General features: G+C 37.7%; 1 protein-coding gene across 2 annotated transcripts in view; it reads left to right on the top strand.

The window, feature by feature from the left end:
- GMDS (GDP-mannose 4,6-dehydratase) overlaps positions 1-17,640 on the top strand; it is a 652,731-nt gene that overhangs the window by 161,638 nt on the left and 473,453 nt on the right. For both annotated transcript variants that reach the window (XM_027603643.2, XM_027603644.2), the window contains 3 exons: positions 6,994-7,038; positions 15,364-15,451; positions 16,987-17,096. In XM_027603643.2, coding sequence (XP_027459444.1) covers positions 6,994-7,038; positions 15,364-15,451; positions 16,987-17,096 — 243 coding nt within the window. The remainder of the gene's footprint in view (positions 1-6,993; positions 7,039-15,363; positions 15,452-16,986; positions 17,097-17,640) is intronic.

The following is a 17,640-nucleotide window of genomic DNA, read 5'->3' as shown; positions in this document are numbered from 1 at the left end:
AGGCCAGGAAATGCCTGGCTTCCCAGATACTTCTCAGAGCAATAGGGCAGGGACTAAATCTCTTATTTCCTTCCTGTCCTTTATTTCATAACACCTATGGCCCAAGTGGATGTTTGATATTCACTAATCTGGGACACTTTGTATTGTTAATGAATTCTACGGAGACCAAATTTTATGTTAAAACATTGGTAGGCCTATCATTACGGAATGATTGATCCTATTAGTAAAGCAAATTGTCATATAAATAATTTGTTACAAATATATATACATAAATTGTGTGTGTGTGTGTGTGTATGTGTGTGTGTGTGTGTATTTCACATCCTTGCTCTGTTTACCATACCAACATCTTGGGCAGGTTACTTGGTCTCAGTTCACATCAGTTTGCTCATTTGTAAAATGGAGATAATAGTGTCTACTACACAGGGTTATTATGAAGATTTACAGTTAATGAATGTGAAGCATTTAGTACATGCCTGGCATACCGTAAGTGCTATATATATGCTTATTATTGTTATTAATACTATTATCATTTGTAGTAATAGTAGATCATATGAAGACTTTTTTTTTTTTAATCTCAGAAGAATAAAAGCTTCAGCCTGAGTGAAGAATGGGAGAGCAGGAGAGAAAGAAACACAGACGTTCAAACTAAAGGACCTTACACATTAAAAAAAGGAAAGCAAATCAGTGTGATACAGTATTCTTTGGGCATACTTATATGCATGAAGACATGAAAGGTTGGCTCACCCTTGATGTGTCTATGTAGTATGTACGCCCAGCACACTTGCAGGCTGTTAATAAATGCCTTTGGATTTCCTTTCGAGGCTTTTTAAGCATTTCTGGGGCTGTGTTAGTGTTATGTGTGTGTGTTGCCTTTCTAATTACATAATTAAAAATTGTCTCTCTACACCTTACTAATAACTGTTTCCTTTCTACCCCCTTATGTTAACCCTTTAATCCCATTTTCCTTAAAGCATTTGTCTAATTACAGAAGTTTATTTTACTCTGTTGAGATTAACAATATTACAAATGCTGGGTTGAGCAAATGTAGCTCGAATTCAAGTTTTGGTGTTTGCATTCTTTCTTGCTCATTAAACTAAGAATGTACAATAATCATTTGCAATTTGAAAGGAACGTGTATTTTAAACCAACTAATTATGGGAGTTGTGCCACTGAAAATCTGCTAAACTGTTTCAAAATATTTTTTGAGTAGCTTATATTAGAAAAATCAATCAGTTTTATTTATGTTCTAGATACAAGAACAAACCAGTTGGCAAAATACAGCATCCTAGAAAAGTGGACAAAAAATAGAAAAGATAAAAATAAATAATTCCTAGAAGAAATAGTATATATGGTCACAAACAAAAAACTCTCCAGTCTTAATACCCGCCAAAAAATGGAAAAAAAAAAAAACATCATTTTTTAACCTGTAAAATTGGAAAAAAAAGTTTTTTAAAATTAACCTTTTAGGTCATTGCTTCTCTCTGATATTTTTTCATAAGTAAATCTTTTTAAAAAAATTTACCATGGACACAAGACTCAATATTACAATCATATGTAGGATGACTGGAGGTATCTGGCTTCTTTTTAAAATGTTTCTTTCAACCTTCCAGCTCATGATGATTTACTGGAAAGTCTTATGTTTGGGGGCGCCTGGGTGGCTCTGTCGTTAAGCGTCTGCCTTCAGCTCAGGTCATGATCCCAGAGTCCTGGGATCAAGCCCCGCATCAGGCTCCCTGCTCGGCGGGAAGCCTGCTTCTCCCTCTCCCACTCCCCCTGCTTGTGTTCCCTCTCTTGCTGTGTTTCTCTCTGTCAAATAAATAAATAAAATCTTAAAAAAAAAAGAAAGTCTTATGTTTAGTGACCCCTGTCACTTCCACCTGTTTGAAGGGCTTGTTCCCTGGCAAATAGTCAGAGGGAAGGGGTGGTTACAGAAAGAATATCTTAGCTGCTGGGCACAATTAAGTCTTTATTATTCAGAGTTTGTTGATAACATTTCTGGATTACAGTGCTCCTCTCTACCAGGAAGTAAATCAAAGTAAGTGAAAGTCTGTTTTTCCGCGGCAGCAGCTTTTATGGGGAAATAATTGTTAACTTTAAAAGACTACAGGAATTGGAAATTATTTATGTTTTAAATATTGATGATATCCTGGTTTCTTGTCTACCACTTGGTCAGCTAGTTTTCACTCCACTGATAATTGTTGGCTGTATTCTTGTTCTTCACTTGGTAATGCATTAATGTGTCAACTGTAGGTATTAGTCCAGTCTCTTCATCTTGGATTTTTTTTTTTGCAGTATTTTATAGTGAAAAATTCTGAGGTCTGAGAGTCTGAAGACTTTTTTTGAGGGGGAGAGCAGATTCTGCTACTTCCAAACTGTGTGACTGTACACTAAACATTTAACTGTTTTGAATCTCAATTTCCTGATCTATAAAATGAGAGGGTTAGATTAATTAATCCCTATGGTCTTTTGAATTCTGTGAGTTTAAAAAAGATTTTATGTAGTGTTTTGTGTTACAAACATGAGCCAGGTGAAAATACTTTTCAAATATTATTCTGCTTCTGTATTCTTCACACTACATTGCCAGTCTTCCCATTGGAGGTTTTCATTCTAATTCAGAACTGCATTCTGTGTTAGTCATTGAGGTTTTTGCATTTCTCTCATGGGGAGGTACAGATTACTCTGATACTGTAATTGCTATTAGCTGAAAAGATGCTTATTTTAGAGTAATTAGAATTTGTAGAGTTATAGAACATAAAGGGCAGTGTAAATTGGTGCTTTCTCTCCTTACAGGAGGGACATTCTATTTCCTGATGCTTGAGATGATCTAAACAAAGAAATTCATTTATTAGTGGCATGATTTCTTTAGCCCAATACTACTTATCTTATGCAAAGAAGCTGCCAAATGGTGCTTAGGCAGAAACACACAGTATAATTTAGCATGCATTTCAGAGGAGCCAGGTTCTCAAATTGCATATAAGAAAGTGTCCTTTTCATTTATCCTTCTGGGCTGTAAGTGCATCCATGTTTGAAGGGAGAAGAGAAATGCTAGTCTCCTCTGCAGGAAGGTAGACTCCTTGGCACATATGTATTTGGATGTGGGCTGGAGGATCAGTCAGTGCTTAATAAAGCCTTCTGTGGTCATCGGGAGAAGGGTAAACTTTCTGTACTTCCTTAGCTTTTTATAGATGTGTAATTTTACGTAATTTTAATACTATAGTCAAGATATGATTGAACTAATTTTTGGAATTATTCTTTATTTTTATGGGTGTTGATCTAGAACATTTCTGAGTATTTCATGGAAGGTGAAAAATAGAGATACCCAAATATAGGGACTGTAGGCATCTGGCATACCTAAATCTGGCACTTTTGGTCCTTGGGTAGTGCCCTCCTTGGCTCTAGAGCCTCCAAATAATACAACCACAGTCAGTCCAAGTCCACCTTCAAACAATACTGTACTGCTTCCTGAGTAGGGCCCAAACACGACCTGAGGAATCTCAGGTGCTGTTTACTGTCTCCTTCCTCTGAGCTCTGGAGTGTTCTAAAATTACACGATGTCACTTAATTAAAACTAGAAGCACTGATTAATTCACAAAACACTCCGTAATGGGAAATGACTACGTCAATTTGGTTTAAAAATGAAATCTGTTATGGTTTTTTATTATTTTGTTGAGTTTTGACATGTTTTGGTAGGTCCCAGGTGGAGGAGGGTGAGGAAGGAGGTTGATTTTCTAGGTCAGAATAATGTGCAACTTGGATTCCAGTTCTGGCTTTACCCCTGTAGTGTGATAATATGCAAATTGGCTACTGTCGTGTGCCTTGTTGACCTCAGATGCCAGTGGCTCCTTGCCTTCTGGGCCGAGTTCTTGCAAGAATAAGATAGAAAATGTTACAGCCATGGTGATTCCTTAAATCTGCACAGCATTTAATATGAAATGGATACCCTTAATAACCATGTACAAAATTAAATTTAAGAGTCACAATTGGGACATTATCTCCTCAGTTAAAAGTTTTCTGTAACAAGGATTGAACCCAGGCTGGAATTTGTACCAGATTAATTGTGTTCATAGCAAATGAGTTGGAAATTTAAGTTCATTTAGTTCCTTGTGTTCCAAGGAGTTAAGTATCAGAATTTTTAATGTCAGTTGTAGGTTCTCAGTTGCCATGACATTTCAGTTATTAGTCTGATTGAAGCTTTCTCCAACAACCCTGTTCTTCTAGAGGAGGCAGAAACAATGATCTTGTTGGCTTGGCTGACGCCTGCCTGCTTAGATACTGTGTCTCCCTGTGGAGTCCCCTCAGGGGCTCAGGGAGAGGACAAGGGGAGGCCAGCTGGGCTCCCTAGGCCAGAGACCAGGAGCCTTCGCTCTGCTCCATTTCCCACTCATTGTGCAGCTCAGGCCCTATCACTTGAGAGACCTGGCAAGGAAGTCAGGAGGAAGTGAGTGCCCTGCTGGTTCAGAATGTTCCAGTGCGGTTGGAAAGTTTGAGAAGGGCCCTGGGTGAGAAGAACAAGACCTTATTGACAGGGTTCAGGCCTGGTCAGGTCTGTTTCACATCAGCTTTCTGAATAATCACAGCTTTCCCTGCCCCCATGGATCTCTAGCACTTTCACCTCTGCCTTTTTTTTTTTTAAACATTGTATGCAGCCATGGGAGAACACAAAGCATTTTAACTTTTTATTCCAAGAGAAATTATGGAACATGAAAAGTATGGTGTTGCCTGCTTCAAAATGACAACACTAATACTAACAATGAAACAAAACTTGATACATTCTAGGGCTTTCCAAACTGCTGTAAAATTATTCTTCTGATTGTAAATACTTTTTCTATTAAGCTGCTTTCTCACTGATTGATTTATAAGACTACCCATTATTCTCACATTTCCGATGGTCATGTAGACTGACCTGCCCTGTCCTAGTCTGTATTGCTCAGCCCTCTTATCTGATTTAGTTTGCATGTTGGATATTTTAAAAACCATGCAATTGTGTGTATATCATAAGATGGAGAGGAGAAGGAATATGCCAAACCATTTCTCTTTTTCTCTACATGAGTCTATAAACCAGAATATTTATGTCAAGAAGTCAGAAGAAAATCTGTTGGAGGTTTTAATGAACCACAAAATGTGTCCCTTGTATACCTTGCCTTGTCATCCTGCCTGAATTTATGTGTGACTTCTGCATTAATGTAGTAAACACTCTCTTGGCAGCCCTGTCATTTTCAGGACCCATAGGGTGTCTCCATTTCCAGGTTTAAGTCAACTAGTGACAATAATAAGGCTTGTTTCATTTTTCTTTTTCCTGGAATATCTGGTAGGAACTTTTGAAACTCAGAGGGATATTTTAAACTTTTTCAAACTGAGGAAACCAAAGAAAACCCAGATACTCCCAAATAGTCCCAGCTACTTTTGAATACACAAATTTCCAGTAGTTGGAGCCTCCCATTTTTACGTTTAAGTCTGGATGGGATGGAGGGGACCGACCCGGGCTGAAAACAGGTGGGCAGTTAACAGGATTGATTGCAAAATGTCTACCCAATTCATATTTTGAGCAAGGCTGGTAGCTTTTATAGTTCCTCTAGAACAGTGATTTCTCAGCTTTTGGCCTCTTAATAGTTTTATTAGATGACTCTCATACTTTCTTTCCCTAAAAGTGGCACATGAAATATTTTAGTTTAAATAGCATTCCCCCCATGTAGAATTTTTTTTTAAAGATTTTATTTATTTATTTGACAGAGAGAGACACAGCAAGAGAGGGAACACAAGCAGGGGGAGTGGGAGAGGGAGAAGCAGGCTTCCCGCTGAGCAGGGAGCCCGATGCGGGGCTTGATCCCAGGACGCTGGGATCATGACCTGAGCTGAAGGCAGATGCTTTACGACTGATCCACCCAGGTACCCTATAAATTTTTACAAGAGTTATTAAAAGCCATTTGAGAATCTGTGTTTAGTCAGATACCTTCATCTTAATATAGGGAATAACTGCACAATTTAAGATGCATCCTTCCGGGGCACCTGGGTGGCTCAGTTGGTTAAGTGTCTGCCTTCGGCTCAGGTCATGATTCTGGAGTCCCAGGATTGAGTCCCATATCAGGCTCCCTGCTCAGTGGGGAGTCTACTTCTCTCTCTGCCCTTCACCCTGCTTGTGCTCTCTCTTGCTTTCAAATAAATAAAATCTTTGAAAAAAAGATGCATCCTTCCTACTTTACAAAAAATAAATATCCTCTTATTTAAAGTTTATGAGTGTGTGTGTTATGCATATATATTCAGTGATAATAATACAAATCTGATCGTGTTTAGCACCCGTACCCCCAAAACTCTTTTTTCAGTGACTTTCCAGAACGCTTGAGTTAGAAGCCAACTCCCACCAGTGCCTAGAAGGTCTTCCTCCACAAAGGCGCTCACCTACCTCCTCTCTGCCATAGTGTCTTTTTTCAGCAATGTTAATAACGCTCTGGTGTTCCCTGCCTCCTGCTTACACTCACCTGTGTTCTCCCCAAGTCCTCACAGCTCCCATCTCATTCCTTTACCTGCGATTCCTTTTTCACAACCACCCAGAATTAGTCTGATTCCTGTTTTATGTTCCTGTAGTACCAAGGCCTTCTGCTTTGCTACACATATTTTGCATATTTCACACAGCTAGTAAGTGGCAAAACCTAACCAAACCCACATCTGTCGAAATGTCATGTTCTCTCTGTTGCCCCATATTATGTCCCTGGATTTTGTTTCTTACCCAGTAAATTGGACAATGCTAACACTTTGCCGTACTTCTGTGGTGCTCAAGTGAAATAGTGTCTATGAAAATGCTTAGTGAACAGTGGAAAGAGGAATACTATTTTGTTTTTAACATCATTAGCTGTATTATTTTTATTCTGGTTGCCATGATCCTTAATTTATGTTCATATAGCCCCTTCAGTGCATTTCTCAAAGCTCTCAGTCTTGGCTGCCTTCTACGCTAGCCGTGATGGATCTGACAATTGTCAATTTTCCTTCTCTTCCCAGGATGGTTCATACTTGGCTGAGTTCCTGCTGGAGAAAGGCTACGAGGTGAGTGACTCAGTGAGCAAGCACAGGCTGGTGGAATCACTTGGACACAGTGGCCTCCTGCTTCCTCTGCCGCCGTCCTCCTGTGTGTGTTTTCCACTGAAACTCCGATAACAAATCAAAATCAGGGGAAGAATGTGCCGCTTGGCTTGTAACCATGCCAGTTCATTGTGCTATTTATCTGCTGGTGAGCACTGGTGGCTTCCCCCTGTTCCTTAGTGTTTAACTGCTTTGCACGCTTCCCACATTCTCAGATAAAGCAGCCTGGGTAAGCTAAAAGCTATAACATTATTAGGGTTAATTTATGATGTAATGTGTTACATAAAAAAGTCCCACTCACAGTGAAGTCACTTAATTCGGAAATTGCACAGAGCAATAAAAACTAAGCTGATCTTTGGCAAGCCTGAATGAAACATTTACACTCAGAGATTTTTTTCGTTCTAATAGGCAGCCATACATTTTATGGAAGCTGAAACTTCTGGGTTTGCTGCTGGCGTCATCACCGTCGTCTTCTTTTTCTCCTCTTTTGTCCTCTCCTCGAACATTTTCTGCTTTGTTTAAAGGAAACAGGTTTTCATATTAAATTTGATGTAACTTCATGTGTGCATGTTACCTTTTTTAAGAATAGTTTTCTGTATATAAGTTCATGCTGTACAGAGAACAAAAACCTATACAGTGACCCATATGCTCTGGCCTGATTTGGGAGTGTTTATATTAATAAATTTGGATTCTCTGGATTATTCTGTTTGCAGGTATACTGTTTAAAAAAAATGTGCACTGTGGGCAGATGGAAAAACAAGGAATTTGGCATCTAAATGCCAACAGGATTTGAAGAAAAGGAAATGAATTTTCTTACTATAACTCATAATCTTTTGAGAGCCTTGACTTTTAGACTTTAAGAATAGGAGATATGTTTAGCACCTTCTGTTCCCTTACCTAACCAGCCAGTTTTATATCTTGCAAAAATATGAAAATAAGACAAATGTAATTATGAAAGCATACATGTGCACTTATGTTCATATACAGATTGCTATAATTGAGTGATACATTCATATTCTGCAGAGCAGAGAATTTTAGAGTAGATCATATATAGTACAGAAGAGTTGGTTTTAGATAAAGACTGATAATTTATTCAGACTACATTAATTTAGTGCTTCAATAAATCTAAAAGGGAAGGATTGGCAGATAAATTACTTTGTTTCAGGTGTTGGCACTGGCTGAGAGGTGTTTGGTAGCTAGAGAGGAGTTAGTGGAGAAGGAACTTAGCAACAACTGATGGGGTTCAGGACGTGCCACCCCAAGATGTGGTACTTTAGCGTATTGGATATTTTAAGCTGAAGGAGTTTGAGAAAATAGAAGGAGTTTGAGAAAACCGTAGAAATTTCTCCTGTTAATCTTTGTTGGTTTAATGTGGAGGAGGAAAATAGTTTTCCTCAACCCTCTTAGGGTCCCTGGCTGGGTCTGAAAATTAAACTGAAAAGCATACAAGTTTATTTAATATTAAGTTTTATGTGACTGGGAACCTTTATAAGGAAATGAAGATCCAAAGAAACCATTAAGGCTAAGTATTTTTATGTTAGGTTCAATGAAGAATGGATGGTCTTGGAGAAATATGACAGGTCAAGGAGTATGAGGTAAGTATGGGAAACTTAACAAGATCTGTTTGTTTGGATTCTTTTTGGCATCCCCTTGTCTTCAGAGATATGGATGTTCCTTTTTTCCAGTTATGGTGGAGGGCACCTCTCACTGGAGCATTTCATGACTATTTTAAGGGAGAAGAGCAGGGGGAAAGTTAGAGCGACTTCCCTGGTTCTATTGTTTTGTCAAATTCCTTCAGCTTAAAATATTCCATACACCACGGTGCCATATTTTGGGGTAGCATGTCCTGAACCCCATCATGGTCATTGCAGTTTTGAAGAGTGAGGTGGTATGTCAGAAGGAGTGCTTAAGCTGCATGGATGTTGAAATTTACTTCCAAGGAGGGCATGGGGGACTAAGACATGAGATGAGGATGGTGGCAACAAGTAGTGTCTGCAGCTAGTCCAGAGGAAAACGGAGCAGGTATGGTGGTATAAGGTGGAGTAGTCACTGTGATAATGCGGTGGACTAGTGATAGGGCCTAGGGTTAATGTCTGTATGGTAGACGGTGAATAGCCTCAGTTAACATGATGGTGCTCTTAGTGTTACTGGAAATGGCTAGGAAGAAGGCATGCACAGAGACATTCAAAGCTCCACTTAGGTGGCTTGTTAAGGAACTAGCAGACTTCAGAAGATGGGTAGTAATGTTCCCAAATGGATGACAGACTTAGAAATAAATGTAATGAGAACCTAGGACTGCCAGATGAGCTACAAATGTTTTTGTTCCATTGGCATTTGAAATCATAAGAGCAGATTTGATTCTGATAAAGACAACAGAAGGCCCACTTGGCAAATCACAGTTAATGGGAGAAATGAATCATTGAAACAATGATTGGCAAGCGAAGAGAGGTTTAGGAGTGAGATCCATAAATTGATAGAAGGAGATAATATAGACAATACAGGAGGAAGGTATAGAACTACAAAGCATAATCAGAAATGATTCCTTCTCATAGTCCAGAGGAAATATGAGCTTTGTAGGAATAGGGGAGCGAAAAGGTGTTTATCCATATTGTATTCAGTTTTAATAGGCTGCTGTCTTCCATTTTAAGAGATGGCTGTAATTGGAGGATAAGCTATTAAGGGAAATATAATGGTGGCACGGACTTCATCTTTTTTGAGCTTGAGTTGAAATAAATTTTTTGAAGAGGCTATATTGGAAATTTTCCAGAATTATCAGCCAGCAGTCCCTGGTTGCTCAAGACCACGAGGAAGATAATAGGGTTAGTAAATTGCATTCAGTAGGGTAAGAGGAGACACCTGTCTGTACCTGAATCCAGAGGGTCAACATCAGGAACTCAGCAGGTTCTCAACCTGCAGTGTGCATCAGAGCCACCCAGAGGCCCCATAAAGATGAGGATGGCTGGTTCTGGGGTCTGGGAATCAGCCTTTCGAACAAGCCCCCAGTTGTTGCTGATGCCACTCTCCTGGATCTTACAGTTTGAGAGCCAGTACTACTATAGGTTCAAATAAGATCATTTAATCATAAGGTGAAGATGAACAGAATTTCTTAAGGTATCTTAATTGGTGGGGTTTTCTTTCTCTGAGCTCTTACACTATTTTGGATTTAGTCTTTGTATAAGGAATATCACTAGGCTAAGAAATACCTGGAAACAATATACTTTGGGGTAGCAGAGTACAAACCAGGAACAAATGAACACTGGGAAGAAGAGCTACAGATTCTGTGAATAGGCTTGATAATGAGGCTGAGTTCTTCCTAGAACAGAAAGGGGCAAACTTTAATTGTCTAGCAATGGCAAAGTCAGCCTTTCATTGTGAAGGTGGGAAGGCATGGACTGTACGGACAAGCAGTAGTCAGTTGGGGGCGCAAATTGAAGAGCAGAGATAGGTTGGTGGGGTAGTGATGAGGTGGCCGCATAGGCAAAGACAAACACTCTCTACAGAATTAGCATAGCATAGTTACATAGATTCCTTTACTTTTTCTTTAGTCAAAAAAGCAGAGTAAAGGTATAAAAAGCTTGGCTAACTTTAAAGCGAAAATAGACATTTGCATATGACTTGAAAAGGAATATCATATGTATGAATAGACCGATTAGTTATGGTTAAATACTTTGTATGACCTTACACATTAGATTCCTGAAGCTGTGGGGCCTTCTAATGTGGCCACTGAAATCCATGCATCTGGTCGTGTTTTGAATGATCTAGCTATCTATCTATTTATTTTTAAAGATTTTATTATTTATTTGAGAGAGAGACAGAGACAGAGCATGAGCAGTGGGGAGGGGCAGAGGGAGAGAGAGAAACAGACTCCCTGCTGAGCCACCCACGCATCCCTGAATGAACTATTTAATATGAGAAAGTGAAGGGTTGCTTTATTCCTGGTCCAGTTCTCACTGAGAAGAGACTCTAAAAGGTTTAAAGTTATAGTTTTTAATGTTGCTTGTTTCTTGAATTTTGCTTAACATTAATCATTAAGGAGAGCACAAAGAGAATAAATCTAACACTTATTATTTATAGAATATAGGTGTCATCTCATGAAGAGGAAAACTAAGAATTATCAGATTTTTTTAAAAAAGATCGCCCTTTAGGGGTGCCTGGGTGGCTCAGTCGGTTAAGCGTCTGCCTTCGGCTCAGGTCATGATCCTGGGATCCTGAGATCAAGCCCTGCACTGGGCTCCCGGCTCAGCAGGGAATATGCTTCTTCCTCTGCCTCTCCCCCTGTTTGTGCTCTCTGTGTCTTTCTCACGCAAATGAATACATAAAATCTTTTTAAAAAATTGCCCTTTAAAACTTCAAATAGTTAATTCTACAGTTGTTGAAGTGCAAAGGATAATTCTCCCTTAAGCACCCGTCAACCATCTTCAGAGCAACAAAGGTGAAAGAGGCCATCTAGCTCACTGTGGCAAGGAGACCCCTAGGCTCGGGTGCTAGACAGTCTGTGTTCTAATCCTCCTTTGCCACTGGCTGGCTCTGTGGCCTTGGGCAGGTCACTGGGCCTTTCTGAGACTTAGTTTCTCAGGTAAAAGGGGATGATAAATGTACCTGTTTCCTAAGGTTGTCTTGAAGATTAGGTGAGACAGTATGTGGAAAACAGTCCAGAGAAGTTCTGTAGGATTTGTGGGGCTTTAACTGATACAAGAGTGACAAGATGACATAGTACTTGATGCTGACAAGCCTAGGGCTATAGATTTTATAGAAGGCTCCTTAGTCCAGTTTATTAATTAGCATTAGTAAAGGCAGACCTGTTACATTTCCTAGGATCTTAGCCCTGTGTGCATTCCTTCTGGGCATGAGGGGAAAAGGAACATTAATAGAAGTGAAGCTTCTTATGAAAATTTCAAGTGCCTTCCTAGCATCACTGTTAGCAGATAAGACAACAACACATACTTTTGTACCCATTTTGTACCCTAAAACACAGAGAAACCAGAAACCAGAAAAATAAAAGACAAATTTAATTTTTTTAAAAAGCAAAAATATGTCTGGGAATAAATGAAAAATTTATATTAAATATTAAATAACATGGCAACAAATACAACACAGCATATCAGAATTTAAAATAAAGAATAGGTAAATTGTGGGTTTTCTTCTAAGAGAGGAATTATGACTAGGGAATATAAGGAGAACAGAAAGGAAATGACATATAAGGATTGTCCAGTTATCTCTGGGAGATTATTTGTTAGAACCTGGAGTTCCCATGCATCCATTCATGATCTGTGAGAATCTGGAAGATATTTTTTCTGGGTTGTCGAATACCGTAGAAGCCTTGGTGAAAAAAGGCAAAAGTTTTATGTATTTCATTGGAAACATACTGAGTGTTGGTAGGATGGACCATGTGTACAGTTTAGCTTGACCACTTCCACTGGCTTTGTGATCTCAGGCAGTGTCCTCACCTGTAGAATGGGAATAATATAAGGAAGGGTGTTGTGAGGATAAGTGATTTAGTGTCTATGAAGAGCAGTGTCTGGCATATGGTCATTGCCATGTACATGTTAGCTATTGATGTTACCTCTATAATCTGTGCTTTTCAAAAGGCAAGTGGCATTAAACATCCCTGGGGAGTTATCCTTGCTTCCAAGAGAAATCTAGACATTGAAGAATTTGAAATCTAGTGGTAATAATTTTCTTTCTTGATTGAAATAACAAACAGATACTGAAGGATATGAAATCCAGTGGTAACAATTTTCTGTTTTCGTGATTGTAATAAGTAAACAAATACATGAGCAAGCATTTCTCTGTTATATTGCCTAATCTGACTCTAGGTTTTGAAATCAAACTTTGTTCTGATGTTGAGAGAACTTGAAATTTTCCTTTTCATCAACTTAGTTAAATGGGACATGAAATTTGTTTGTCAAAATACTCCTTTCTGTTTAAGACTTCAGTGTTTCAGAATTATATTTTCTTTTTGAACTGCTACAACATAATAGTGATTTTGATTAAGTTTACATGGAGTCATATTCAGCTCATTTATCTTTTCACTTTGGTTTCCTAACTCATCTCTTTCCCCCCCCAACCAAATCCTTATAAAAACAAACAATAACCTTACATACATCCCTTCTGTGAAGAGAAAGCTGTTAATCTCAAATTCTTAACTAGATTATCCAGTTTGCACACATTTTGGCTTGTCTTAAAGTTTGTATTTCACCTGTCTCTGAGGCAGACAGACCCAGCTTTCATTAGTTCTTAGAATAATACTTGCTGTCATGGATTAAGCATTTGGCAGTTCTTTCTTTCCCTGTATACACATACCAAAAGTTGGGAGTGAGGGGAAATTAAAACACATTTTTTCATATTAAAAAAAAAAACCTATGGCTTAATGCTTTTCGTTATAAGTGTGACAAAAAGTCCTACGTTATTTATTTGCTGTGACTTTGTGTAGTTGTCTGATTTTAATTGAATCCATCAATATCATTTAATATTTTTATCAGAGCCTTTAATGTTTATATGCAAGGTGTATGTATATGGAGTTTCTCTTTTTTCAGGTTGTTGGAATATGTGACTTACCCGGAATCCAGCAATTAAGAGAAAAGAGAGACTAAATCATATTATTATTTTCATTGTCAAAATTAAATGATCTGTTTTTTAGAACATAGAGATTCCTTTATATCCAATGAAATAAAGCTCTGCTTACATCTGAGAGAGCTATATTTCAGAAATAACTTGGTGGCAAACACCAATTTTGCTATATATAAGTATGTGAACTTGGTTTTTATTAAACAAAAAATTGTTAAACAAAATTATTGTTTGTAGAGCAGTTCAACTTTAAAATTAAGTAAGAACTTAAAAAATTGGAGACCATGAAGTAGAATAAATTCTAAGCTTGATATGTTATTTTATCCACTTCTAAATTAAGGAATGGAGATGTATACTCAATCTCAGTTTAATATTTCCTAGATTTTACAGTTTGCCTCCTAAAATTTTAGTTAACGAAGTTTGTGATGTTCCCTTCTTAAAAATATTTTCATTTTTACCACATTTTCTTGGGCTTAGTTCTTTTGGAACATAGTGTGGATGAGTGCTTTTTTCTTTGCTAAAGCAGCTAACCAAAAGAATTACTAATTGTGGGTGTGTTGTATCCTTTGCAGAAGTTAATTTCTCATGTATGCCATATAAAATGACGATGAGATGTCTTTCTATTTGAAAGAAAGTCTTATGTGCTTATAATTCTGCCCCCCCCCCAGCATTTGGAATATTTGAGTCATGCCAAGGATTAATTTCGGTTTGAAATAGACAGAAAACGATTGAGTTAAAATATAGAAGTGTATTCAGCTGCAAATGAAACTGCCCAACATTCGAAGGAACACTTCTAAAATAAGTGAAGGATTAAAACTGCCCCCAGTAGAACTGGAACTTGGGCAGCTGGTGACATAAACTTGTATTAGCATTGGCAACACAAAGGGAGTAATCTTGACATAAGGAGGACATGAGACCAGGTCTTGAACAATTTCTCTTATGTGTCAGACACAAATAGTCTTTTCTTTGGTATCAGACAGGTATGCATTCTTGTTCCAAGGACTTTCTTCCCCCTCATACTAATAATGGTTAAGATAAAGATAAAAATTGAAAAAATAAAAAATCCTTTCTTCATTTGAGTTTTCTTGATATCTTAAATCTAGTAGAGTATAAGTCTTGTCCCTAATCTATGCTATTTCTTTTCTGCAAAGCTGGATAATAGCAGCTGCTGTTTGTTTATATTTGTGGATGCAGGTATATTTATATATATATGTAATAGGTGCACGATGCACAGCTCTGAGGACACTGGAAGGATGTGGCATCAGAGCCTCTCGGCCTCATGCTTTTGTGTTACAGAGGCTGCAAGGCAGTTTTACCGATATGGCCTCACATGGTCTGTCTTCGGTTTCAAACTGAAGAGATATTTTGTCAGCAGCAGGGCTCTAAGTGTGTGTGTGTTTGGAAAAGGAGACATTTGAGTATCTGTAACTAAGCATTTGCTATGAAGTCACATAATTATCTAGTTACTTTTGTTGAGATTGGCAGTGAAAACATGGCAGAGAGATGGAGGTACAATGCTGGTGGCTGGTGGGCAGTGGTAGGGGAGAAAGTAAGCAGTGGAACTATTTTTAATAATTTAAAGATAATGTTCATAAGTTATAGGCTTGTAAGTTATAGTCATTTTTTCACAAGGTAAGCATTAACAAAAGAACCTCTGAGTTGCTTATTAATCCTCATTGCACATTTATAATTTCTTATCTTTCCACATTATAAAAAATGCAGGTCCATGGAATTGTGCGGCGATCCAGTTCGTTCAATACAGGTCGAATTGAACATCTGTATAAGAACCCCCAGGCTCATATTGAAGGAAGTAAGTCATTTTCTTTACTAAAATTTCTTTCTGTAGCTTCCTATATTATGATAAGTTATTTTCAAATGTCATTTTTCTCAAAGCCCATCAAGTTGCAATTATTTACCCATGAATTGCCTACATTGAATGCTATCTGCATGCTTTGAAAACCTTTCCATTGCTTGCTGCCCCTGGGCCACAGTGTCATCTTGGTTAGGCTGTTACAGGTTATTGGTCAGGTGATGCTGCTCAAGAAACCAAGAGTAGACATGCCTTTGATCACCCTTCTCCAGGTGTCCTTATCCCCTCAAGTAAGATCAGGTCCATATTCACAGAACACTCCTTTGCTTTTTATGTTTGGTCTAATGTAATCAAGCTAAGCGATCTTTGTACATTTATTTAATTTTTAAAATAATTTGTGAAGACAGGTCCAAAAACAGGTGGCAATCAAAACTATATTTAATTGCTTTACAGATCACTGTCAGTATTTGCAGTTGCATGTTATTTTTAATAAAGTTGCCTGAATGTAGCCAGATAGTCTACATAGCCCAGTCACAGTGTTTTCTCATTTGCCCTTTATAGCAGCTCCTAAGCTTGTGAGTGAAACCATTTTACAGATGAGGAAATAGAGGCAGAGAGAGGTGGTAACTTTATTGAGGTCACATACCATGTAAAAGACAGAGCTAGGACCAGGACCCTGGGTTTTTAACTCCTAAGTTAAGCCTGCTTTGCTTGTCCAGTTTTTCCAGCTAGCAGGGATGATTCAGTCAGCATGTAAAGCATAAATCATTCTGTATTCATTTCAGAGCACCAAATATTTGCAGGTTAATGTAGTTGTCTCCACTAAAGGCCCTTTACCTTAATATTCAGGTTATTCAGTACATCCTTCTTGAAAATTATTATCATTTTTGTGCAAAGTGCAGAATGGTAGTTCCATTGGGTCTAGACATAGATCAATTTTATGTAAAAATAACAAAATATCAAGCTAGCTAATTGCCTATCTACATGTATCAGTGTAAGGATATGCTGAGATTTAGGGTTAGAATAGGCTAGTTGTCCTAATCAGTTATGTCTCTACATCAGGCATTTCGTGGTTGGCTTAAGGATTGATGTTTATGAAGTACTTTAAAATTGCTAGATAAAAGTATCTGATTCACTATTACTGGTGTATTACAGAGTTCTTTAGACAATATATGCATTTTTGTGAGGTTTTTTTTTTTTTGGGGGGGAGTCTGAATCTCACTGTTATGTAACACATCTTACAAACTAGCTGGGAACCATAAGATACATTAACTGTATAACATCTGTCTTGATAAGATTTAAAAAAAAAAGTTCATTTGAGTTTTTACAAATCCTCTTTGTAGCATTTGTAAACAGACACAGGCAACAAATGTATCTTTCTACCATTTAGGTTCTTTAAAGATGACAGTTATACTCTGCTGCTCTGAAACCAGTGTGGTTTTCAGACTTTTAAAATATGCCTTTCAATTTTGATATTTTTAAAAAAATGGGCTGATGTTTTCTTCTATCTAATGGTATGCTTTTGAATTCTAAAGACATGAAGTTGCACTATGGTGACCTCACTGACAGTACCTGCCTTGTGAAGATCATTAATGAAGTAAAGCCTACAGAGATCTACAACCTTGGAGCCCAGAGCCACGTTAAAGTAAGCCATTTTTATGGTCCGATTTCTCTGGCTGTGTTCCTGAGTTGTTCCGCATTTTACTTTTTTCTGTTCCTTTTGTTGTTGTTTCTTAATATAGGCACTACTCCTGGTCTTCGAGTTTAATTAATGAATCTAATAGAAATACTAATACTTTTTAAAAGTGTATTCTCTGTTACTGAGCAATATAAAATCTTACTGCTAACATTAAAATAGCAGTATTCATTTATTTTGGGTTAATCTTGTAGTCTGTTTTCTGCCATTTCAAATCACATTGTGAATGAAGTGTTTTGTTAAAATGTTGGAAAATGTAATGCAATAAAACTTCTACTTTAATATTAATTTTTGGTAGTGGTTATATTATTGGCTGAAAAAATAATATTTTTTGAGTTCAATAATATGTTAAAATTAACTGAATTAACTTTTTATTGTAAGTAGTAAAAATCATGGGAAGGAAAACTGTTTTTAGCTTCTTTTCTCCTCAGTATGATACAGCTAATGTTGATTTCTTTCCCTTAATTCAGATACTCTGGTAGTCCACCTACCT

The sequence above is a fragment of the Zalophus californianus genome, chromosome 7, assembly GCF_009762305.2.
Source record: "Zalophus californianus isolate mZalCal1 chromosome 7, mZalCal1.pri.v2, whole genome shotgun sequence".
Lineage (NCBI taxonomy): Eukaryota > Metazoa > Chordata > Mammalia > Carnivora > Otariidae > Zalophus > Zalophus californianus.
Note: the sequence above shows the minus strand (reverse complement) of the source record. Positions and strands in the feature narration are given on the sequence as shown.